The 26332-nt window shown below is 42.8% G+C and overlaps 2 protein-coding genes across 6 annotated transcripts in view; both read left to right on the top strand.

The window, feature by feature from the left end:
- Positions 1-1702: 1702 nt before the first annotated feature.
- On the top strand, positions 1703-10739 carry rbm14a (RNA binding motif protein 14a). Of its 5 annotated transcripts, XR_013968914.1 has the most exons (6): positions 1703-1790; positions 2748-3117; positions 3922-4876; positions 6484-6687; positions 9069-9176; positions 9296-10739. XR_013968914.1 is itself a non-coding variant. In XM_080852779.1 (5 exons), the coding sequence occupies exons 1-5, from the start codon at positions 1788-1790 to the stop codon at positions 9070-9072; spliced, it is 1536 nt and encodes a 511-aa protein (XP_080708905.1). In that variant the 5' UTR covers positions 1703-1787; the 3' UTR covers positions 9073-10739. The 5 variants fall into 5 exon arrangements, 4 of the variants coding, with proteins under 4 accessions (XP_080708905.1, XP_080708904.1, XP_080708903.1 ...); XM_080852779.1 differs by having other exon boundaries at positions 9069-10739; XM_080852780.1 differs by lacking the exons at positions 9069-9176; positions 9296-10739 and having other exon boundaries at positions 1705-1790; positions 2748-2798; positions 2913-3117; positions 6484-7462.
- Positions 10740-11249: 510 nt separating this feature from the next.
- The window catches only part of actn3a (actinin alpha 3a), a 22334-nt gene continuing 7251 nt past the window's right edge, over positions 11250-26332 (top strand). Inside the window, exons 1-15 of the mRNA XM_080852686.1 lie at positions 11250-11589; positions 18033-18147; positions 18701-18820; positions 19470-19556; positions 19699-19786; positions 20273-20351; positions 21375-21456; positions 21853-21938; positions 22045-22137; positions 22253-22483; positions 23015-23162; positions 24717-24867; positions 25180-25288; positions 25431-25571; positions 26006-26188. Of these exons, the coding sequence (XP_080708812.1) occupies positions 11455-11589; positions 18033-18147; positions 18701-18820; positions 19470-19556; positions 19699-19786; positions 20273-20351; positions 21375-21456; positions 21853-21938; positions 22045-22137; positions 22253-22483; positions 23015-23162; positions 24717-24867; positions 25180-25288; positions 25431-25571; positions 26006-26188 (1848 nt within the window). The 5' untranslated portion in view covers positions 11250-11454. The remainder of the gene's footprint in view (positions 11590-18032; positions 18148-18700; positions 18821-19469; positions 19557-19698; positions 19787-20272; positions 20352-21374; positions 21457-21852; positions 21939-22044; positions 22138-22252; positions 22484-23014; positions 23163-24716; positions 24868-25179; positions 25289-25430; positions 25572-26005; positions 26189-26332) is intronic.

Below are 26332 nucleotides of genomic sequence, written 5' to 3'. Positions count from 1 at the left end.
ATGTAGGTCATTTGTTTTATGAGGGCCCCTTCTGAGTGCAGGGTCCTTGGAATCCAAGCATTTTCAGACTAGTTAGATTTGACTGACAGCGTTGGAGAAGTTTTGCAAGAAATCAATTAGAGATTACTAATTTATTGTCTTAAAGGTACATTGTGTGATTTTTAGTGGCCTCTATTAGTATAAATGGAATATAGTATTCATGTTTTCATTAGTGTATAATAATGTATAACTATGAATGGTTGTGTTTTCATTATCTTAGAATGAGTATCCCAGCACGGATAAACCAAAACACTGGCTAAAGACAGGGCTTTTCGTGTTATGACATTTGATGGCCACCATAGGCACTTGCACGTGCTTGTAAAGGGAAAAGTTATTCAGCTGGTTGCAATTCAGCAACCTCACCACTATATACCACCAAATACTACACACTGTGCCTTTAAGGAATGTATTCTCTGAAAATGTTATCTGATTCTTAACTTATTACTGTCTTGGATAATCACAATACTTATTAGGCATACTTTACTTCTTAGTTGGTAAGACTGCAGTCAGAGCTACAAAATGGAAAGCAACATACAATATATTGACACTCAAAACTTGTTGTCATTGTTTGTAATTCATAATTAATATGGTTAAATAATACACAATCAATGTAGCCTTACACATACTGGCACCAATTGATGAAAAAAGAACAAGTAATAAGAGATCATAAGAAGGACAAGGTTGGAACGGTAACAGAGAAAGCATAAGGGATTAGAAAGGAGTCTGGTAAATGTGAGGTCATGGTAGACGTAAACATGTATTTGGCTAGCTAGAGTTATTATATTCTCCTGAGGTAAGTAACTTTAATGTGTTCAATACTTAGTTACTGTCAATGTTATGAGATAAGGAGAATGCTACCATGGGTGATAGTCAGTACTACTTGCACTCATTAAACTTATTTAGTAAGCTATGCACATTTGTAATAGGACTAGAGAACACTGTTTATTGGAAGTCTTGTAGTATTTTTTTTGTGTGTGTGAATTGTCTTTCATGAATGTATCCATTGAAGCATTCATGAATTTTGTCTTAAAATATGTGAGAAATTAATTAAGTTTGGGTGTCCTACAACAGAAAATTAATACTGAACAGTTCAGTAGTCTATGATTAGCCTAACTTCGGGTTCTGATGTTTAGGCTGCTGTAATGATAAAATTGCTCAATGCATTGCTTTTATTGGCCTTAAGCGTCTCTATCCATTCAGTATCGTATGGCATTTTCAAACAATAAAGAGAAGGCCTACAAGCCTACAGAAAAATCCCAAACATCTCTCTTCTCTAGCCCCAGGAAATTAGGTGTGCTCAATATTTCAACCAGCTGGCTTGGATGACAGAAACCCCCTTAATATGTATTATTGTTCTTTAAAACATCTTACTCTTTATAAAAATGACACCGAATTAGTCCAGTCCAACCTGATCTTTGCCATTTGCCACTAGCACCGTTATGGAGTTTTGATCTTATTTGGAGCATATGAACTACTATAGACTGTAAAAGTGTATAATAACCATTTTTTATTTTTCAGATTAGACGGTTACATATAATTGGTAATGCATTTCGACTAGACGTATGACTTTTATTTGGACGAATTTCTAAACGATTTCATAAAGTACTCCATCTTACCGGAAATGATACTTCAGCTCTAAGTAACATTCATTCTCGTTTCGATGGTGGATATACTGCATCGCCTCGGGTAAGATTGGAGGCCGTCAGAGGGTGTATTTTCGATCCTTCTAGAAGACATTTTCATTCTTAATGGTATTTGCAAATGGTTCATCAATTATTGCGGTGGGGGTTGAGGCATATGTGTTATTCGTTTGATGTTAATTACAGTTTTCTTGGTCATTGCTGTTGTGCTTCCTGAGCTAACGATAGCTGGCAAGCCGCGCCGAAATTTCTCTTGTAGACGTATCCTTGTTAGCTAGTTAAGCTAGCTAGCCCTCCTGGTTATCGCCTGCCCTGTTGTGGCAACCGAAGCTAACGGTAGCGTACATTATTTCGAGCACAACTGGTTTTAGGCCTTAAAATCTTAACTAAATAATTTCTACATCCTGTCTGAATAGGCAAATTATACATGCTTGTAGACGTACAGGGGCGTACAGGACGTTTGCAGCTAACTTTCCTGACGTTATGTAACGTTAGTTAATTGCGCATTAGTTAAACCTAGCTTGCAAGGTTAAACACAGAGATTGATGACTTGGAAGTTTGAAGCAAAGTGCGAATAAAGCAAAATTATTTTACCTGCTACCTAGCTAACGTTAGCTGACTAAAATGTGGGTAGCAACAGCTAACGCTAACTATCAGCTAGTTTACGTTAATCTATGTTCACTGTTAGGTAGAAACGACACCCATCCCGTTTTTACCGTCATGTGTAGTTACTGCTATTGACTTGGCTATTATATGGTCAAACGTAACTTAAAGGTTACACATGGTCTACATTTAACGTAATTAATTCAGCGGCAAATAAAATCAAGCTAACAAGAACGCATTAGCCATATAACTAGCAAACGTTAGCTAGCCAAGTTTTTCCCGACTGAGAAAAGCTCTGGTTCTGAATGACGGAAACGACGTGTTGCATAGTAGATATATGGCGTTGTTATGAAAATGTGTGCCTTCAAATTTAGTTTATTGTTTTTCAGTTATACGTGTCATGTACGGCACATTTATAAAGTGCGTAGTTTTTGCTGACTCCCTTTTTTTCTTTCTTTTCTTCAGGTGTTCTCTGCAGTAGATGCGATGGATAGGAACAACGCGGTGAAACTCTTTGTGGGTAATCTTGCGTTGGACACCTCTCAAGAGGACCTTATGGCTTTGTTTGGTCCATATGGCCAAGTTGTAGGTTGTAGTGTTCTTAGGCAGTTTGCCTTTGTGCATCTGCAGGGAGATGGGGCGTCGGACCGCGCAATAAGCGCACTAAATGGCCTTGAGTTCAAAGGCCGAAACCTTGTGGTGGAGGAATCGCGAGGGAGACCCCTAAATTCAACGAAGGTGTTCGTGGGGAACCTGAGTGCCCTGTGCTCTGCGGAGGACCTGCAGGAACTTTTCCAGACCTTCGGCAAAGTAATAGAATGTGACAAAGTTAAAGGTAAGTGAATGTCTGAATACGACATCAGAAACATGGTGTTTTAAGAATAGTTCAGTTGAAAGAAACATTACTCTAAAGGTTTGGGTATTGGCACAGATGCCTTGACTTTATTCAATTACTACTCACAAGCCAGCGATTCGATTAAGTTAGTTTCTGATTCGAAATAGATATGAATGATAGACTACCGGATGCATAGCATCTAAAGCAGAGTATACAGCTTCCCTCTTTTTTTTAAATGCAACGGATGCAATATATTTCTGGCCGTTGGTGGAAATGTTGGTGCTGTTCCGAGTTGGCCATTATAAACCCATCATTGTTTCTTTGAGTCAATTGTGTTCCCATTACCCTTCTCTAATTGCTCTTAACTCTGTTATTACAGAAAAGGAAAAAAAGAAAAACAGATGCGGGGTCACTGGAAAGAAATTGAGAACACCACTATAGAACATTTTAGTCCATGTTCACTTCCCCTATTTTGAGACACACATGAGTATAGTTGCTTTAACAGTGAAGAAATTGTTGAAACAGGTTGTCCCCCGAGTTCGCCGTGTTCACAAGTAGTGACATATAATGGTCTTTGTTTAACCATTGTGGAAATTCACCTTTAAAATGCAAAGTAATCTAAAAGCTTGGTCCAGACAAAAAAAAAAGCAATTACATGAACAAAGAATGTTTTTGTGCATCCGGTACTCTATAGTGAGATGAACTTAAGCGTTTTCTGTTTAAAACTGCACACTCATTTCAAAGCTATGGGTAGGCTAACACCACAATGATTCTGACCTTTTGTCTGTCTCTCTCGCTTCACAGCCAGGCTCTCATCGTCGGCAGGCTATGCCTTTGTCCATATGGAGCGCAGAGAAGATGCTCTGACTGCTATCGAAGCTCTCCATGGAACAACATTTAAGGGCCGTCCGCTCTCAGTGGAGCTCTCCAAGATCCAGCCCAGCAAGCCCATCACTTCCTGCATGATCCCCTGCGTCACCTGTGGGAAGCTGGGCCACTATGCGGGCGACTGCCCCGCAGGGAAGTCCTCTATGGAGCACCACCAGAGTCAGGCTGCAGTTCTGGCTGCGGCAGCCGCCGCCGCTGCAGGCCTCCCCCTTCAAGTGCAGCAGAGTGTGCACAATTCTTTCTACAATACCACGAGCTTCGACCCAACATTAACGGCATTGAAGAACCTGACCAGTGGCACCTCAGACGGCAAACCAGTCAGTGCGGCTGTCTACGGCGCTCTTGCCAGTCAGGTGTATGGGTCTGTTGCAGACCAGGTGTTGGTGGGTGACCAAAGCGAGAGCACAGAGGGCTACCACAGTCAGTACAATAGTCAGTATAATCCTGCAGTAGCTAAAGCCCCATCAGCTGCCGCTGTAGAAAACCCAGCGTACAACGCAGCCCCAGGCCACCACAATGCTGCCACAGCCCACGGTGCGGACTCCACTGCCCAGGCCATCTTTGAGGCAGCGCGTGCGCGGTTTTTTGAACAAGGCCAACAGGTCCTTGCTGAGCAGCAGGCAGGTGGAGCCGTCAAACCTCCGGAAAGGGACCGTAGTCGTAGCCCAGTGCGACGCTCCCTGTTACCTGATCCAGTTCATAAACCTTTCCCATCACAGCAGCAGCACCAACCGCAACAGCAGCAGCAGCAACAACAACAGCAGCAGCAGCGGCAGCAGCAGCAGCAAGGAACAGCACGGCGCGCCCTCCTTCCCACACCTCCCGGCGGACCAGAAGAAGCGCCATCTGTAGATGAGGACCCAATCACCAGGTACCCATTCTGCGTTCTCAGCCAATCAATGCCACACACCTTGCATTTCTGTATTTTCCTACGATTTCAATTTCTAGTGAAATGCTGGAAATTCGTGGTGTTTGCTACACAGTGATCACTTGACAAACTAGCTAGCTAATCAGTTAGGTTACTTGACTGTGACTGTTGTTTTCAAGGTAGACACAGAACACAAAGCTTTGAGTTTGGAGTGTACGTATACATCCTGGTTATTCAACGGTAAATGCTAAAAATCTCGTTTGTGAGAGCCGAACCTACAAATGGTTCAGACATAAATACTTTACTGGTATTAATGTCTGAACCATTTGTAGTTTCCGATTGTTCCACACAATATTTTTAGCGGCTTAATTTATTCCTTCCTAATTCCATAATCAAGTGGTTTGCACCAACAGGCCTCGGTTGGTCCGATTTATCAATACAAACATATCCTCTAATCCTCGATATGTCATGCGTTCCCTATTCATGTATGCTACTGGTAACTACTACTCTTGTGTTTTGTGTACCAGGTTTTTTCTCTGTCTTTTTCGGATATCCTATGTGGTCAGTAGCCAGTAGCTTATAGCATCAGTTACGCAAATGAATACCTTTTATATATGTCTATTCAGTCCCTTGGACCCAATGCTCAGCTAAACAGGCTTTCAGCTGCCAGTTTGGTTCTGCTAGGGTTCTGGATGCATTGATCCACCAAATAGCCTACAGTTTGTTCACAGTTTAAACATTTAAAAAAAAAAAAAAAAATATATATATATATATATATATAGGATAAAGTTTCAATCTAATTAATCTGGACTGGCATGTAGTTACCCGAGACAAACCTAATGTGCGGTCATGCTGTAATTCACATCACCACACCATCAATCTAATTGGGGCAAGGAGTGAAAGTAGCATACTAAAAAAAACCTGGGTTTCCATCCGAAACCCTTATTTTTCGTATTCTCTATATTTCGTAATATAGAGCTGACCTCTCCTCACCACAAGCAACACCACAGGTAGTGCCAGAATGTCTGCTGAAACATTTAACATTTCATCAAAGGTGTACACAAAGGTGTAGCTATACATTTTACGTTTTAGTACTAAGCTTTGAAGTTGAAAATGGGTTCCATTAGACAAATTTAGATGATTAAATTGAATACACATCACATGGTTTCGCCAGCTGTTTCTGCCCTTCAAACTATGCCCTGTATCATAAATACCATTTGCTCTTTTGCAGGATGGTAGGTGAAATTTGTACAATGCTACACTGTGTGTTTGTTTTCATAATGCTGATTTTTCACATTATGTAAACTTAGTGGTGGTGTGTCGGTTAGAAATGGATGTTTGAGCTTCGAGCTACACTGTGCATGTATTCAGTCAAGTGGATGACTCCCTTAATGTCATAGTTTACTGATCAATGTGTAGAACTGGTCCTGGCAAAGAAATATGTGTGTTTAATTCTCAGTGTTCAATGATCAATATAGTGCTTACATTTCACTGTACTGACATGGAAAATTAGTGTAAATGTTGTAATGCTTGATTCTTGCAAATGGCCTCAAATTTGGAACCAGCTCTTGATGCCCAAAGATGTCTGTGAACGCTTGTCTCCCCCACAGATGCTATGCAGAGTACTACCAGCAGTGCCAGCAGTACCAGCAGTATCAGCAGTATACCATGTACCAACAGTACCAGCAGTACACATACCCGCCACCACCGCCGCCGCCACCCATGCCCTGCGTTCCTGTGCATCAGCCTATGAACCCGATGGATGTCCACCAGCAGCACTACATGACACCTGGCGCTGCCACCTCACCTAGCGTGTATGAGCCGCCTCCATTACACAAGGAGCCCCTCCTCCGCCGTCCTGACTACTCCCACCTCCACACACCAGAGCCCCCTTACAGATAGGTCTCATCACATCAGACATGTGTGTCAGAGAGAGAGAGCGAGAGTGAGAGAGAGAATGAGTGTGTGTCTGGATGGGGTGAAAGTGCTAGTCATGCGTTGCTGGACCTGTATAAGAGCTGTATGTGGTTTAGGGAATATCAGTAATGGCATCCTTATGAACAGAGAGTCCTCAAGGCCCGACCGACTAAGATTATAGTGTAGATATCAACCATTACAGAGGGCCGCCCACTTGCAGTCTAGATCCATCTGGTTTGTTAGTTTTACCAGATACATTTTTCTTTTTGCCTGATAATTGGGTTTTGGTGTTGCATTTGGTTGAAAGAATTACCCTTGATCTTTGATATACGTGGTCAGAAATATCCACTAAGTGTGCCTTCTAAGTAAATAATTGTGATGGCGGTGTCTGTACTGTCTGTCACTTCGTAACCATCTTTCAGATTTTAGAGGACTCCGTACTCCCTCAGTTACTGAGGGGGGTGTAGGGTTGTCTGCTGTCAGTATGTTCTGGACCTTTACTTTTGGCTCTTCATTGTAGACTTCTTTTTTTTTCTGTTTCTAGTTTGAGAACAAAGAAATATATTTTTTGCTTGAACCATTCATGGTAAAGGGTAGGGCTGAGGGTTTGAGGGATACTTAGTAAAGGACCTGTGTGTTCATGTAGTGGTGTGTGTGTGTGTGTGTGTGTGTGTGTGTGTGTGTGTGTGTGTGTGTGTGTGTGTGTGAGAAGCGCTAGACCATTGACAGGGAACACTTATGGATGACATTCCCCCCCCCCCCCCCCCCCCCAATCTTAGTTCATGAACAGGATATGATCGCACACTTCCACACAATACAGCAGTGGGCTTGTCCCTCCCTATTGGGGTCGGATCAGGCTTCCAAGGAGAGGCAAAGTTAACTGCATCACATCAACAAACCCACTGCCATGTTCATTGACACACACACACACACTCACACACACACTCACACAAATTTGCGTCATACACACAATCCAAGCACATTCCCTTCTAGTGCAGGCTTCACGAATGCACACCCCTTTTAAATAAACCAAACCTCTAATTTTGCGATCACCATTTCTAAGGGGAAAAACTGACCACTAGAGGGGATCAGTCTATTGGACATGCCTTTGAGGGGAGGATTTTGTCAGGCATACGTGTGTATAATGTTGTTTCCACGTGGTACAAAGAGTGTAACCTCATAGCTGTCAAATGGTTAAAGAACACAGCTGTCAGTGCTTATCGCTGGAGCAGAATGGAAAGAACCCCGTTTTTGTTTTAATTTTTCTGCACCCTGTTCAACATGTCTAGAATGAGCAGGATGTTTGAAATTTATTTTTTCTTTCTCATGTCATTCTTTCCTAGTTGGGAGGCCTTACTTCAAACCACTGTCAATATGTCCTGTTTTTCATTTTTACTTCAATTTGAATTTCACCGTCACACATGTTACAACAGCGCCATCCGAGACCTGTATGCTCCCATTTTCTTTTCTCCCAAACATATAAAGCCTATAAACCGTGTCTAGCCTTTGTGGCTGACACTTTAAACAGTAATTTGGTTTTTAGAAATAGAAGACAATGAAGTGCTTCAAATAATTCATATGTATCTTGTGCCCGTTGGCATAATATTCTAATTAAAACATCATACCTTACCATAAAACATCAAGCCCAAAGTTATTGTTTCCTACTGCAAATAGGTTGAATTAATATAATTGGAAGAAAGGAGAGATTATAAGTCTTCAGAAAATAAAATGACTGTGGAATGACCGTAACACAGTTCAGTATAACGATACCTAAAAAAGAGTTTCATCTCTACAGAGAAGCACTTGTGTAAAGTGTAATAGAATAACAAGCAAAGTAAGTCACACAACATTGTCCTGACAAGTGACTATATATATGTATTTTTACTGGTTATAAAGATTTTCTCATAAAAACCTGCTTTACCAGTCACCTGCAATGGCAATGTTGTTTTTCTTGCAGTGTTGCGTACAAAAGTCCCACTGTAGCCCCAAAAGCATAAATGACTAAACTTAATTGCAGACAGACATGAAATGAACAAAAAAAAATCAGTCAGTTCCTCCTGTTTTGTTATCTTGGTCAGTGGGGGTGGGAGTGAAGAAAGGGAGGGAGGGAGGGAGGGAGGGAGGGAGGTGGGGGGCGTAGCTCTACACACAGCACCAGGCCTACACACATGTAACCTGTATGTCGCTGCTGTGTCTGTGATCATGTGTTCATTCTGTAGTGCATGACTGTTACTTTTACTGCTCTTCCAGCCACATTCTCCCTTTTCGCTAACTACAGCTAAAATGGCTGCTGGGCCCATGGATGCCATGTTGAGTGTGACCGCGGGGGGAAGAAAATTAGTCGCACAGTGCCACGGACGCACTCCCCACCCACCCACCCACAAAGGTAAAGCCCGCTGCCCCCCAACCACGCCTGCACTTTGACCACACACCTCCCCTCATTGATCCCAACCCCTCCTGTTGGAAGGCTATGCCTACTGAGGCAGGCCCGCTTTATGTTTGCAGAGTGATCCATAATGCTGGAGGCCAAGAAAAACTGCCACAGAAACCTTCAATCACACAAGGACCTGAGAGGTGCGTAAGACCGCCACACATACAAAGAGTTATGTAGTCGGCCGTACCTCAAAAACACCACCTAGGGGACTCCCTGGCATGGCAATCTAAGATGACACTGTCATGGTCTCTCTCTACCTTTTTGTCTCCATCAGGCATACAACTCAGTGTCTTATCGTCCATGCCATCTGACCAAGGTTTCTTAAGCCTTCTGCGAACACAATGTCTTTTTTTAAGCGAGACCTCATATGAAAACATTACATGTGATCATGGAATTCGTTTTTTTCTGGGGAGTTTAACCCAAATGTAGTGTGAATCACTCCATACACACGGCTGAAATGTGTTCATGCCAGTGCAAGCACTAGTAAGCATTTAAGCCTTAATCTAAGACCCACCCTACAATTGGAAGAATTTTGTTTCAAGTTGCCATACTTCATAAGAGGCAAACCGTATAGATTGGGTATGCAGGAATTGTTGCCTTGGCTTGTTGTGTGGCGTTTGGTGTTTTTTGAAGTGTTTCCAGTAAGGCGAGACGAGACGTGCACTCAAAACTGAGATGCCGCGGCCGCTCGGTGAAGGGAGAGCACTGCTCTAAGGACTCAAGGGGTGGTAAGCCAAAAACACAAGAAAAGCAGGTAGGGCCTTGCACCTTCAGTCCACCCACACATGGTAGGTGAGTAACCACACACACACACACACACACACACACACACACACTGCTGACCAGATCAGTCCCATGCCTCCCCCCCTCAGCCACTCAACAAATCTACTCCCTTCCCATAAAGTCTCCAGGTCTTCCCCTTCCCAGTCATGGAGCAGTTGCCAACGCAACAGATGCCCAAAACTGGCTTTCAGGAGATTTCAGCAGACTGTGGTTGTAGTGTTAAAAGAAAGTTTAGATTTGGATTACCCTCGTATTGAATGTGAAGTCACAGCACCCCAATCTCCCATCAGGATTGGGCATCTTTATGTGGACCTCCAAACTGAAGTGGTCCAACCATTTTAAATGGACCCCTTGAGTCCCTCCTGACTTTAAATATGCATTTGTGTGGTTTCTTTTTTTCCTTTTAGTTTTAAGTTGTACATTTGCAGAACAGTTTGCTTTTCATGTGTCTTCTTAAAGAACACATTTGCATTTCGTGATTTTTATTTTGCTAGTGGATCAAAGTTTGGACGAATGAAAAATGTATGTATGATCGATGAATAACAGACCGAAATATTAAGAATCCAGCCCAGCTCCCCATCCCCTCCACTCATTAGATCACATTTTTCTAACTGTTGGAGTGTTTCAGAGTGTCTCTTTCTGGTTGAAATTGGCTCCTCTCAAGCTTTGGGTAGCCTTAATACTTTGTAATATCTGTTCTTTGTAAGACTCAATAAATGATTCAGAAAGGCATCAATGTGTCACTCATGTTCTCCCTTGCGTCTCCTATTCATTTCATGTTTATTCTACAGCGATTGTAATGAGCTTTCTTCCGGATGTCATCTTCCTTAAGTGTCTCAGTTTTGTTTAGTCATTCCTACCGCACGCTGAAGCCTATATGCAGTATCATGTTAAGTCATTTCATGACCGTTTTGGACCAATGGCGCAAGTTGAGACTAGACGGGTGACTAAAGTAAAGTCTGCCACGTTACAGTTTATTACAACTTTAACCAAAAGTAGGACGGTAAACAGTCAATTTTTAATCAAAGAAGTTGATTAAACATGAAGGAGAGCAAAGTAAAGCCTTATGCATACAGTATATTACCTTTCATTCAGATGGACTATATGTGTTTAACGTGAAGCCTTTCATGCGCTGAGAGAAACTGAGCGTTGCCGTCACTGCCAACTGTACTACCCCCTATTACCTTATTAGTGAGTCACCTGTGACCGGACTAGAGTCGGCCATACATATTGAGGTGCTGTCACGTGTAGTCTCCCGACCAGGGGTAGTAGCTCTGGCAAGCAGTTCGTCGGGCGGTGGGTGCAGCAACTTCAAGGAAGATTTCGGAGTTGGTGTCTTAAAACCCACACGGGCTACAGAGTTTGCGGCGCAGGGCTTTTATGTTGATTTGAAGGAACAAACTTGTTTTTGATAAGGTTGGGATAGTATCATCCCAGAGGAGCCAAAATGATGGAGATGGAAACGCAAGTGTCTTACCACCAGGAAGCATACATGACTTCGACGGAGCCATATATGCACCAAGAAGATGAGTGGGAAAGAGATTTATTGTTGGACCCCGCATGGGAAAAGCAGCAGCGTAAGGTAAAACTTCTCAGCCGCCAACTCGCAAATAAGTCACCTATTTATTGTTGCCTTTCTAAAACTATCCGCTGCAAGATGACGGACCACAGATTCCTGCTTAACAAAAAGACCACCAAAGCCAGGCAACTCGCAATGTATCTTTTAGCTCAACGTTACTGAACTTCAAATACCTGCGCGCGCTGACCAAACAATTCCAGTGTCCAGTTAACAACAGTTTCTCTGGAAATATGAAAAAAAAAAAAAAAAAAGTATGGATAGGACATTTGTGTGCATGAAAGTTTTGTATTTTATTTTTATTTACAGCGGCTCTACCGTTGTGGCTCTACCGTCGAGGTTGTGGTTCAGTAAAACCCATTTTAAATAATGTCGCCGACAGAATAGACTGCTTGAATTTATAGTCTTACATTTAGTTCGTGCCGTACAGGCTTACAGTAAGTATTTACACTGGATGTTTTGGGGATGTTTTTTAGCAGGCGCCTTTGGCATTTTGGACTCGTTTAATTTCTTTTTTTTTTTCTCACCTGGGTATATATTCTAAGCGCCTGTTCAACAGAACTGCTTCCCTTGTTTTGTGGAATAAAAATAAGTCTTCAGCAGGTCATGCTTTAGAAGAGTCACACCACACACGTTGTAGGCCTACAACTATCATTCCTGTATGGAAATACATATCAAGTTCTGTTACTGCAGGTGTAACATGGTTAAACACAAAATCAAGCATTCAAATTATTGACGTGTAGTGTCTGAAACGCCTATATATTCAAATGTTCAAAAGGATTGGGACTTGAGGTGCAGCCCCCCCTAAAATACCTACATTATGTAACAGAGTAGTGTTGCACTTGAAATTGCTTGCAGTCAGAAATGGATGGTGGGTCATTTTACTTACCAGAGACAAAAATAGCAATACACAAGAAACATTTTTGTTTTAAGACGAGGATGCAATTGTGCTCTACCAAGTCTGAGAGCAAGGGCATACTAATTTAATCTGAAATGCTGGTCATTGCATTGACCATGACCCGCATACGTAAAAAATTTATTATATTTATTTATTACGATTATTTGGCCTTCCTTTATGACACAGCATTGTTTACTTTGGTTGCTTTTATCATATATCCTTGGTACAGACAGAGAGATTCACCCCAGTTGTGTTAACTGGTCTGAATAATTGGTCTTGACAACTTTGCTTGATGGTGTGGGGGTTGGAAGACAGCTGGTATGCTTAACATTTAGAATGTGTTAAGCTACATGGACACATCTGATCCATTCATATTGTACCGGACTGAGATTAATGGCAACATATTTCAGATACTTACATTGGTGAGGCAGGTTTCTCATGACGGCCCTCAGGTTTTCGTCTTCCCTGGGGATAACCCCCTTACAGTGTTTGTGTTTTCATACCAAGAGTTAGTTAATCGGACCGCACCTTTGATACATTTGTGGTTGTGGCAAAGACTGCAGCATGCCTTCAGCTTGGTCTTGTGCCAATGGTGAACACTCTTTCAACTCTCTCAGTCTGCAGTTGTTGGAAAGCCTGCTTGCTGCTGCTGCCATTGGAGCACATTTAGCTTTGCACCAGTGTTGGCAATGCAACATGGAGCCACCATATTTTCCTCAGAGAAGAACTGAGACGTCTTTTGAGATGCAGTTGGTTTGGTAGTGTGTATTTTTATTTTATTTTTATAAAGACTGTCTTCCTGAGCAGTATGGATTTCTTGGATTGTGTAGAAAGCAAATTCTCTTGATAGTTTTTTTTAATGTTTTATTGTCCTAGCAGTTACTTGGGGTTTTGGCTAATGAACAGAAGTAGTTGTGTAATGTCCCAGTTGTCTCTAACGGTATGAAACACAGTCTCTCACAGGGCTAAGGGAGTCAAATATGTGGACACCCCAGACTGCATCTGAATGCGGTCCAGGCATAGCAGAGTTCTCTATCCAATTACGCACTTGCATCAGTTATAGACTGTACCGTCACTTATGGAGGCCTCCACAGGAAGGGTACAAATCATGTTAAAATGAAACAAATGTGATACTGATGTCAGTCAGTGTGAGGAATCATGTAATTACACTGATATTAATACAAGAAGTCTTAGGTTTGGCTTATAAAGAATCAATTCAACCGGTTTTCTCTTGTTGTGAAAGCTACTTTTCTCTGAGGATATGGTAGAGCAGTATACAGTGTATTCATATTACCATATTAATGAATAATACAATTTGAATAAATGTATCTATTAAAAGCACTTTTATGTGAGACCCCAAAGGTTTTGCCATCCTTATCATGTTATGCATCTGAAAACAACGAGGCCTAGTCCTATCGTTTTTTTATGAAACATTGACTCTGGAAAATGTTTTATATTATATTACACAAGGTGGGAGTGAGGGTACAGAGCGTGTTCCAGAGACACACCAGTGGGGGTCTGAGCCGCGGGTTAAGGGAGAGGACTGGGGGGTGGGGAGGGGAGGGGAGTGGAGGGGCAGATGAGAAAGCCATGAGTATGATCAAATGGCAGTTACTATTCCAGAAGCGCTGTCCTTCTAGGGCAGCTTCTATATACTACCCAATGTAAGGATGGGGTGGGGTGGGGGGGTGGGTGGGTATGGGGTCATGCAGGTATTTCTGATCCGCTAAACTTGCACGGCATGGCTTGATTGGCCAGGAGTTGAATTAGGAAAAAAAACAGGAAGAGGATGATGCCAGTTACTGAAAATAGCATTCATTTGTCCCTCAGCAGTTGCAGTGCCTTTACTATAAAAATAAGCTGATAGGTGTTAAACTTATGATTTTTCTTATCAGCAGGTGGATAACTCTGAGCAAGTGCATTAAAGAAGTGGTTTAGTCCTCTGTATTGTTTCACATTTGCACATGCACCACTTCAAATAATGAATGCAAAACTGAAAGGACTGGCTGCGCATGTGTCTAGAAACTTTACATTTATTGAGTACATCTCAAAGTTATATATAATCGTGATCAGTGTGTTTCCTAGGAGGAAGTGTGTTAATCTCTGGACAAGTGGGATGAATCCTCCTGTATGGGGCCAAACTCCTGTTTTTTTTCCCCCTCATGTGAGGTCTGCCAAGCAGCCAGTCCCTGAGTTTCAGAAGTGACTCCACTCTAGAAGGCTCTTCCCTGTGACCTGACACTGGACACCTAGCCTTAAAATAAGGCAGTTGCAGGTGTTGTAAATTCTCACAGGCTGTTTAACACATTTTGTCCTTCAGACTCATCAATCAGTGAAGTGGCTCCCATTAATGTGGCCAAGAGCCCGAGTTACCTTACCCTTCCCTGGGCTTGGCTCTGTTTGATGAACGTTTCACTAAAGTTCCAAACTAAGTCAGGATACTTGTAGCTAGAGTCTTAGCACACCAAACACAGGAAACCTACTGTATCTGACTATGTAATACATAACTTTGTGACTCAAATGAATTGTTCAGTTTAACATATTTAAAAATGTTTAATGTTAATTCTGATGGGTAGGAAGGATGATGAGCTTCCAGGGGGATATTCCAAGTCCGTGGTTTAGTGTCTTACCTGGCTAAGTTAACTCAGTAAGTAGCAAACCCTCTTAAAAGCAGAGCCCTATGGCGTTGCACTGCTTGGTGAATGAAGTCATATGGGTCTTCTATTACCACTTCCTCTGAGTTAACTTATCCGGGTTAGTCACTGAACCATGTACTTGGAATAGCCAGGAATACTTGGAATAAAGCAGCCATGTGTTTATGATGTGTAAGTGATTACTAGCTGCAGGCCTCCCAGTAGTTAGGGTCCATTTAATGTGGTGTTGCACATCTGAACACTGTTTTGCGCTTTTTGGCAACATTTACCAATTCATTATCACCATCAATCGTCAATACATCATATATTCTGGTAGAAAAAGTAGGCCCTTTTGGGTACATGACGTCTGTCCAGATGTTATTTAGTAGAGTAAAATAAAAGGACCACTTACATCTAAACAGTCAGGTCAAGGACCATCATTCAGGTTTGTCTTGCCAAGACATGGCAAGGGTGTAGACAGAGGCTTAGGCCGACAGTAGCAGCCTATGAAGCATACCACAGTCACCTAGGCTGCCTATGAAGCATACTGCAGTTACCTAGGCTGTTAACACGTTGTGGACGGCCAACTTGTTGGTTATGACTTCTATGAGAATGGTTACTTCTATATCAAGAGAAAGTAATTTAGGTGTTAAGATTCACTGGTGTTCTTCCATCCCCCTGTTTTAGGTGAAAGGTGATTAACTGTACCATCTGTTCAAAAGTGTGACTTGTTGGGCAAGAAATATGTGTTAAGAATGATTCAGTTCAACTAGTATGCTTAGTCAGTATGGATAGTACGCTATTTTTAAATATCATCTGAACTGTTGCACTCAGATGCAGACAAAACACTACATGATAGCGGTTCAAAAATATATACTACATGTTTCAGTGTGTACACATTCACATAGCATTTCATTGTTAATTCAGCTATGAGGTCCTTAGATGCCTTTGTATTTACATGTACATATACAGAATGTTGATTTGGTTTAGCAGTAAATTACTGTCAAATAAGTGTGTTTGTAATTACCGTTGTGTAGTAGTATATAAGTAATAGTTTTATTAGAGTAATAGTAGAATTTGATTTATATATATAACAGTTAGCACATAATTGTGCCAAATCAGATTCAATGCCTTTATGTTTGTGCAGTATGTTTATAACTTGTTTTAAAGTTTATGAAGACACACACACACACACACACATCCAAGACACAAATCATCCAGCAGCATTGGCAGTAGCTGATCATAGGGTGCCAACCCCTGAATCTCCTCCACTAACAACAATGATCAGCACTGAGCAGGTAGGCCTCCAGCCTGATGACCCAGTAATGCCACACTGCGTGCCTGTGGAGGAGTGATAATCCCTGCAGATCCCTGGCAGCGAGCCCCCTGGCACACACACTCACCCCAGACCCCCCAGGGCCGCTCCACACAGCATGCTAACCCCAGGACCAGCACAACCCTGCTCCCTGCCCCCAGTAAACACCAACCAGATTTGGACATTGCAAACGATTGCATTTTGTAGTCGGTGGTACTTGTATTGGTTATTGAGTTGAGCTTTGCACATGCCTGTGACTATGCTGCCACAATGTGCTTATTTTCATACGTGTTAGAATGGATTTGGGGCAACACATAAAATATTTACACACCATCTACACAATCTTAGCTTGAGAGGGTCTCTACTTTGTCTGTTTACACAGGGCATATAAAGTGCATTACACTAAGGATAGATGGGAAACTGAGGATCTGATGAACATGGTCATAACATGCTTTAGGAGCTGATGACCCTAATACACTTGATTCTCAGCATTTTGCTTTCCTTGTGAGTTGTGAAGAAGGCAGTTTCAGGAATGCCATGCCCTCAGCTGTCTCCTGGTGTCCCATGGCCCCCCGATATAGCCCTCCTGCACTCCCTCCCTGAGGTCTCCTCTGTCCCCCCCTCCCTCGGGGAAGCAGGGCTAAATTTGGCAATCTGTGGCAGGAGGAGGTGATTTGAGGGGTGGCCACCTGCTGTCGAAGAGGCTCCTCTTCCAAGCTTACATCAAATTACATAGCCCCTGAGCATTCTTTGGTGCGCTCTTCCCCTCTTTACTGCTCTCTCTCTCTCTCTCTCTCTCCCCCCACCCCTCCTCTCTCCCTCTCTCTCTCTCCCCCCCCCCTCTCTCTCTCTCTCCCCCCACCCCTCCTCTCTCCCTCTCTCTCTCTCCCTCCCCCCCCTCCTCTCTCCCTCTCTCCCTCCCCCCCTCTCTCTCTCTCTCTCCCCCCCCCCCCCTCTCTCTCTCTCTCCCCCCACCCCCTCTCTCTCTCTCTCTCTCTCTCTCTCTCTCCCTCCCCCCACCCCCTCTCTCTCTCTCTCTCTCTCTCCCCCCCTCCTCTCTCCCTCTCTCTCTCTCCCTCCCCCTTGCTCAGTATGCGCTCACAATCCATACGGTGAAGTGACATTTCCGGAGCTGGCCCTTGACCTCACTGACGTATATGTGCTCAAAGACAGGAGTTGCTGCTTTACCCCCTTAAGCTATAGTGTCAGGGCCTTGCAAACACAAACACAGCCTACAGCTGTATACAGCAGCCATGTCACACAGCTTTCTGAGATCTGTCACTAAGAAGGTTTACATCTTTAGCAGGGCTGGGTTGGGTTAAATCGAAATTAATCAAAATGGGTTAATCGTTCAGCAGGAAATACAGGGAAAGAGCAACGTGAAGCTAGAGATCAGAAACGGGAAATGACTGGAGTTGTAATGCACAGTCACACCACAAGAGAAAAGCATGTGACTGAATGAATATCAGTGCTGATCATTAATTCTATGGGGATGCAGGCAGGCCTAGTGGCGAGTAGAACGATGGGACGATGGCATGAAAACCTTTTTCATTAACTTGACTCATAACTAACTTAATCATTTCCTATCTTTTGTTTCCCAAAGACCTTCACCGCCTGGTGCAACTCGCATCTGCGCAAAGCTGGCACACAGATCGAGAATATCGAGGAGGACTTCAGAAATGGACTGAAGCTCATGCTTCTGTTGGAGGTGATCTCAGGTAAGAGAGGGAAGAGGGGACCCTCAGACTAGAATTGCGTGGAATGACTGAAATGTAGGTCACTCAATAGACACACACACACACATGTAACACATAATGTATAACATCTCATTGTATTTTTAATCCTGTTATGGGCCTGTATAAGTAGTCTATTCTCAAGTGTATGTCCAGTTTATATCATTGGGTTCACATGTTCACTAGTGTATGTCCAGTGTATATCATTGGGTTCACATTTTTCAAATCAGTAGCCATTGGACTGTTGACAAAGAAGCTGTGGCCAATGTAGATATCAGAAAGACTCTTTACTTTTGACTTTTGAGGTTGCATTGGCATTGGAGGGGCCTAATCTGCCCAAATGACCTAGCAACACATCTCTAATGTGATAACATTTGGATGGCAGCACCACAATAGAGTGATTGAGTGTGATTGGTAGGCCTGCGATGCTTTGCCAGCTGCATACACCCGTGCAGCATCAGCAGCAGTAGCCATTGAACTGTTGACAGTAGCCATTGAACTGTTGACAGTAGCCATTGGTGTCTGTGTGCTTTGGCAGGTGAACGGCTGCCCAAGCCCGACAAAGGCAAAATGCGCTTCCACAAGATTGCCAACGTGAACAAGGCCCTGGACTTCATCTGCAGCAAGGGAGTCAAGCTCGTGTCCATTGGCGCTGAGGGTGAGCTTATAAAACCAATGCAGACCGAGGTCACCCCACACCTACAGGACTAACCCCAGACATGCCCGTACACTCACACATGCCCGTACACTCACAAATGCCCACCAACATCCCCAAACACTCACACATGCCCACCAACATTCAGCAGACCGGTCGCACCACACCTACAGGACCATCTCCAGACATGCCACCACACCCACACCACACCTACAGGATTAACTCCAGACACGCCCGTACACTCACACATGCCCACCAACATTCAGCACACAGGTCACACCACACCTACAGGACCATCTCCAGACATGCCACCACACCCACACCACACCTGCAGGATTAACTCCAGACATCCCTGTACACTCACACATGCCCACCAACATTCAGCAGACAGGTCACACCACACCTACAGGATTAACTCCAGACATCCCTGTACACTCACACATGCCCACCAACATCCCTGTACACTCACACATGCACCAGTGAGATAAGCATGCATACTGATAAACTGGAGTACTCTGTTAAACGTTAACATTCCCTGTACTCTAAAATGCTTTGAATACAATTCTCTAAAGTCTCTAATAATGTCAAAATAGCCTCATGATGTCTACTTTTTCACATTTGCTGATTGTGCCCTATCACCACGTATCTTCAGAGATTACGGACGGTAATGTGAAGATGACCCTGGGTATGATCTGGACCATCATTCTGCGTTTCGCTATCCAGGACATCTCTGTTGAAGGTAAAATACTGAACGATTTCAGTAAACATTTCGCAACGTCCAGTTAAATAGTTTTATAGTAGTGTGATATCAGTTTATAGCTAACTAGTAGATATTGTCTGATAATTATTAATTTTTTTTGTTGTTTTTTTCCCCCCCTCAGAGACATCTGCTAAAGAGGGCCTGCTGCTGTGGTGCCAGAGAAAGACTGCCCCCTACAGGAATGTCAATGTACAGAACTTCCACATCAGGTGACTGCCCCCTCCTCACTCACACAGTGAGGGCTCAGATACACATACGCGTTTTTGTAAAAACGCGACGCTAGGAAATACATTGATTCCTATGGTACGGCGCGCTTTCACGCAAAGCGCCCCGTACCATAGGAATCAATGCATTTCCTAGCGTCGCGTTTTTACAAAAACGCGTATGTGTATCTGAGCCCTGAGAAGTGTTCACCCTGTTTGCAGAGCTGCTCCCACCACACCATGTTCACCATTCCCTCAGTTATCACTACTCCGTTTCAGTAAACACTGTTTGCACACTTGTGCCTGGTCATCCACTCTGTCCAGCTTTAAAAAAAACAAAAACAAAGAGCTTGTCCAGGGCATTGGACAGTTTTCTTCATCATCCCTTGCTCATCCACATCTCTTTTCTTCTCTCTCTCCCTCCCTCCCTCCCGCGTTCCTCCACACTATCCCTCCATCCACCTCTTGTTTCCTCTCTGGTCTGTGTCTCAGCTGGAAGGATGGCCTGGCTCTGTGCGCCCTCATCCACAGACACAGACCTGACCTCATTGACTACGCCAAACTGCGCAAGGTGCTGACCTCTTGACCTCTGACCTTGCGCTTGCCTCACCTCTGACCTTGCTTTCACCTCTATAGTCCCCTTGCCTCCATCTCATCCCCAGCTTGAGCTCCTATCACACGGGTCCCCTCTGATGTGGTTGTGTTGTTTACCCTTTGTTGCTGTTACTGACAACTTTACTAAAGCATGTGAGGGATAGCTTGCTGCTAGCAGATGCACTTGTTGTTTGTCTTTGGTCAAAATGATATAGACTGCAACAGTATCGGACATAGCTCTGATGTATACTGAAGAATGTTGACATTGTACTGTGTCTCGTGGCGTGTTATGGTTTGAGAGGAATATATAAATATCCTTAGCTGACTGTATTTTCCAGAAAATATAGGCTATAAGACATTTTCTGACATCAAATACATTTAATCTGACATCAAATGTATAAATCATGGAGATGCCGCTTCCCAGTAAAGCCGTGACTTAATAATAATATATTAATAAAAACTTAATGCTTTGCACAATCTCTTATGGAGCTACTAACATTCAGTAGACAATAAACATCAACACAAATCAATCTGATAACTGAATGATTACATTAGAGATTGTTAATTATACAGATTTTATTTATTACCATGTATTTGAAATTGCCGACTTGATGTTGTCATAAAGGCACTAAAATAAGCCATACTCACACTGGCAAACAACCAAACACACCTGCATGGCCAGCCAAGAGGAATTATGGCAATTGATAAAAAAAAAAACCACACACTTGATTCTCTTGCATGATGTTTGATGATTATAGTGCAATTTTGATATTTAACTGGTTCTGGTTTGATTTAGTTTTGACTTGACTGACTGAGTAAAAGTGGGTTTGCATCACGGACAAGCCCTGAGCAACCACACACTGGGTGGATGGTCTTTCTCCTCCATCGATTTACTTTCTCAGTCGTGTTACAAACTGGAATGTGCCTGATTGCCACTTTACAGACTGCCACACTTCCGTGTTCTCTTCCATGACGCCTGCTTGTGTCTTCTGTGTTGCAGGACGACCCTATTGGCAATCTCAACACTGCTTTTGAGGTCGCTGAGAAATTCCTGGATATTCCAAAAATGCTTGACGCTGAAGGTACTGTATATATAAGAACAAACGTCTTAATTTGTGCCTTGACATATCATAGAGTGATGAAATAGAGGGAGGTGCTCACAGCACTGAGGATGGGGCCACAGTTTCCACTCACAATGACAAAATATACACACATCAGCTGTGCTAACACTTGCTTTTGATTAGATAGATTATAGATAGATGGATACTTTATTGATCCCGAGGGGAATTAAGGTCATCCAGTAGCTTACACTTAACTCACAAACATACATACATGAATCAAAATAAACACAATACACATAGGGAGAACATGAACACAGGGAGTGGGGTGTTTACAGGTACAGGATAGTAGTGGAAATTCTATTAATGAATAGTGATAATACTTGCAGTAGCTTATTTTTGCCATTTTCTTGGTTGCAGACATTGTGAACACACCAAAGCCTGATGAGAAAGCTATCATGACCTATGTGTCATGCTTCTACCATGCCTTTGCTGGAGCTGAGCAGGTAAGGAAATGTTTCCATTAAAACAAAGCCTCATTGATCGTGAGAGAAGTCTTGTGCTCAACCTAATCTGAGTTATTAATGTCTGGTCTGCGGTTGTGTGTCACAGGCGGAGACAGCAGCCAACAGGATCTGTAAAGTTTTGGCTGTGAACCAGGAGAACGAGAAGTTGATGGAAGAGTATGAGAAACTGGCTAGCGAGGTGAGCTAACCCTTTAACAGTGAAAATGATAGCATCCATTCAATGGCCCCTTAGGGTTCAACCGAAGATTACTTGCTGACCGTGTTCTTGACGTGTTCCTGGTTCTCCCCCTTAGCTGCTGGAGTGGATCCGCAGAACCATGCCCTGGCTGGAGAACCGTGTGGCGGAGCAGACCATGCACGCCATGCAGGCCAAGCTGGAGGACTTCCGCGACTACCGCCGCGTGCACAAGCCCCCCAAGGTGCAGGAGAAGTGCCAGCTGGAGATCAACTTCAACACCCTGCAGACCAAGCTGCGCCTCAGCAACCGCCCTGCCTTCATGCCCTCCGAGGGCAAGATGGTCTCGGTAAGAGCCCTCCACCCCACCGCCACTTGAGTTTCTTTTTTTTAACACTTTATTTTTATTTATTTTTTAAGTTTTATCACAGATACAGAGGAACAGAACAAGTTAAAACACACACATTGACAAAAAAATAATTATACAAAAAAAAAAAAAAAAATCATGAACATACTGGATTGCATTGTTTTCACAGAGTTATCCTGAGACATACATATTTTTCAAACATTGACCTGTCACTGATATTTAAATAGAGTCCATTTCAGCCATTTCTTTACACATTGTTCTGCCTGTAATCGTAATCTATGTGTTAGCTGTTCCATCACGTACATCTCACTCACAAGTTTCAGCCATTCATCTCGAGTTGGGGGGCCTGGTTTATACCATCGTTTTGTAATGGCTTTTTTCACTTGAGAGTTTCATTAGCAGTGTGCTTGACTTTACTCTACACACTGATCGATGTGATCTGTCTCTGACATGCATTCATCTTCCTGCCCGTGTGTGTGTGTGTGTGTGTGTGTGTGTGTGTGTCCCCTGTAGGACATTGCCAATGCCTGGAAGGGTCTGGAGCAGGTGGAGAAGGGCTACGAGGAGTGGCTGCTGATCGAGATCCGCCGTCTGGAGAGAGTGGATCACTTGGCCGAGAAGTTCAAGCAGAAGTGTACCCTCCACGAGACATGGACCTCAGGTCTGCAGCAGAGGAGCACTTGCTATTTTATCACATGCTGAGCAAACAAACACGTGTCTATTTGACCAGCGTCAGTCACATTGAATGCTTTGACCCCATAGTCAATCATATTTCATCACATGCTGATCAAACAAAGACGTGTCTATTTGACCAGCGTCGGTCACATTTAATGCTTTGACCCCATAGTCAATTATATTTCATCACATGCTGATCAAACAAAGACGTGTCTATTTGACCAGCGTCGGTCACATTTAATGCTTTGACCCCATAGTCAATCATATTTTATCACATGCTGATCAAACAAAGACGTGTCTATTTGACCAGCGTCGGTCACATTTAATGCTTTGACCCCATAGTCAATTATATTTTATCACATGCTGATCAAACAAATTATTATCAAACTATTTGACCAGCGTAAGTCACATTGAATGCTTTGACCCCATAGTCAATCATATTTTATCACACGCTGATCAAACAAAGACGTGTCTATTTGACCAGCGTCAGTCACATTGAATGCTTTGACCCCATAGTCAATCATATTTTATCACATGCTGATCAAACTAATTATTATCAAACTATTTGACCAGCGTCAGTCACATTGAATGCTTTGACCCCATAGTCAATCATATTTTATCACATGCTGATCAAACTAATTATTATCAAACTATTTGACCAGCGTCAGTCACATTGAATGCTTTGACCCCATAGTCAATCATATTTTATCACATGCTGATCAAACAAAGACGTGTCTATTTGACCAGCGTCAGTCACATTGAATGCTTTGACCCCATAGTCAATCATATTTTATCACATGCTGATCAAACTAATTATTATCAAACTATTTGACCAGCGTAAGTCACATTGAGTGCTTTGACCCCATAGTCAATCATATTTTATCACATGCTGATCAAACAAATTATTATCAAACTATTTGACCAGCGTCAGTCACATTGAGTGCTTTGACCCCATAGTCAATCATATTTTATCACATGCTGATCAAACAAAGACGTGTCTATTTGACCAGCGTCAGTCACATTGAATGCTTTGACCCCATAGTCAATCATATTTGATCACATGCCGATCAAACTAATTATTATCAAACTATTTGACCAGCGTAAGTCACATTGAGTGCTTTGACCCCATAGTCAGTCGTATTTAATCACATGCTGATCAAACAAATTATTATCAAACTATTTGACCAACGTAAGTCACATTGAGTGCTTTGACCCCATAGTCAGTCGTATTTAATCACGTGCTGATCAAACTAATTATTATCAAACTATTTGACCAGCGTCAGTCACATTGAGTGCTTTGACCCCATAGTCAATCGTATTAACCAGTTAATCCGAATACCCTGATATCCCAATATCAAAATGAACCCTAACTTCCACATGATTTTGCTTTTACAAAAACACATGAAACACCCCATTGTGGTCTTGTGGAAGTATAAACACCAGGGCCCTTAGGTGGTGAACTATATACTCTTCACACGAGAAATGTTTTGCATGTTTGTATGCCAAAGGAACTATCTTTTTGTTCTTCCGTTCCTCGCAGGAAAAGAGGAGTTGCTGGTGCAGAAGGACTACGAGTCGGCCTCCCTGATGGAGGTCCGTGCTCTGATGAGGAAGCATGAGGCCTTCGAGAGCGACCTGGCCGCCCACCAGGACAGAGTGGAGCAGATTGCTGCCATCGCCCAGGAGCTCAAGTAAGCAGAGAAATTGATTGATTGATTTATTTAGGCCTCGGAAGACACATTGAGGATTAAGATCCTCATTTTCAATGGTTCAGAGGGTACAATAGCAGTTAATACATTGGGGAAATAAATAAATAAATATGTATATAAAATAAATACAGTAAAATACTATGGTTGGGTCAACATTTACAATCATGAGAAGGCAGGTGTACATATGTTTAGACTCGTATGATAAAGACATTGGAGACGGATAAAGCTGCTGATTGGTCTCTCTTTCTCAACTGAGACATTTGACATACTTCTGCTTTTCTTTCCTTTTCCAAGTGAGCTGGATTTCTTTGATTCAGTCACAATTAACGCCCGCTGCCAAGCAATTTGTGACCAGTGGGACAACCTGGGCACGCTGACCCAGAAGAGGAGAGATTCACTGGAGGTAGCGCAAACTACAGAAGCTCACTTACAGAAATGTGTTCTGCACACTTGACTTGATATTTAACCAAGTAGTCGTGTAAATAAAGAGTTTGATGTTCTCTTGTGGTGATTGCGTGTTTAATTGTTGTCTTGTGCACCCCTAGCGTGTAGAGAAACTGTGGGAGACCATTGACCAGTTGTACCTGGAGTACGCCAAGAGGGCCGCACCCTTCAACAACTGGATGGATGGAGCGATGGAGGACCTGCAGGATATGTTTATTGTGCACAGCATTGAGGAGATTCAGGTGAGCACACTTCACACACTTCAACAGCCTGGCTGCACATCGCTGACGGACATGTCAACCTGCAGTTCTACACCCGTGTTCTTTTTTCATCATCAAGGAAATTAGACAGCACCTTCTTTAAAACTTTCCTTTTATTGTCATACATTTACATTTTACATTTAGTCATTTAGCGGACGCTTTTATCCAAAGCGACTTACAAGGACGTATACACATTTAACATATTACGCTGATGGCACACACAGGGAATCGAACTATCAACCTTCTGATTACTTACGACTTCTCTACCTCCTGTACCACTAGTCATAATTGTAATGTACTGACCATTAGGGATATACTGTTATTTAGGATACTTAATAAGAGAATTAGGAAATGTTATTTGTAATGATTTTGACTCCCGTCTCTCGTCCCTCTTCTCTCCCGTCTCATGTGTGCAGAGTTTGATCACAGCCCACGATCAGTTCAAGGCCACGCTGCCAGAGGCAGACAAGGAGCGCATGGCCACCCTGGGCATTCACACCGAGGTGCTGAAGATCGCCCAGACCTACGGGATCAAGCTGATTGCTGAGAACCCTTACACCAGTCTCTCTGTCCAGGACATCAACAACAAATGGGAAAATGTAAGTGAAAAGCCATACACATATTTCATACTCCTGCTTGCCTTCTGGCTGTGTTGCTGATACTTTCTTTCAAAATGTTTAAAAGTAAAAAAAAGTTTAAAGTAAATTACTGTTTTAACATATTTGTGAAATAAATATAGCACC

The sequence above is a fragment of the Sprattus sprattus genome (assembly GCF_963457725.1).
Source record: "Sprattus sprattus genome assembly, chromosome: 1".
Classification (NCBI taxonomy): domain Eukaryota; kingdom Metazoa; phylum Chordata; class Actinopteri; order Clupeiformes; family Clupeidae; genus Sprattus; species Sprattus sprattus.
This window is presented reverse-complemented; position numbering and strand designations above follow the sequence as displayed.

What these genes read in the sequence shown, in the direction of transcription:
- rbm14a (XM_080852777.1), top strand. An exon ending in AGAATGTGACAAAGTTAAAG is followed by an intron (nt 3,118 to 3,921) that starts GTAAGTGAATGT and finishes CTCGCTTCACAG; the next exon opens with CCAGGCTCTCATCGTCGGCA. An exon ending in GATGAGGACCCAATCACCAG is followed by an intron (nt 4,877 to 6,483) that starts GTACCCATTCTG and finishes TCTCCCCCACAG; the next exon opens with ATGCTATGCAGAGTACTACC.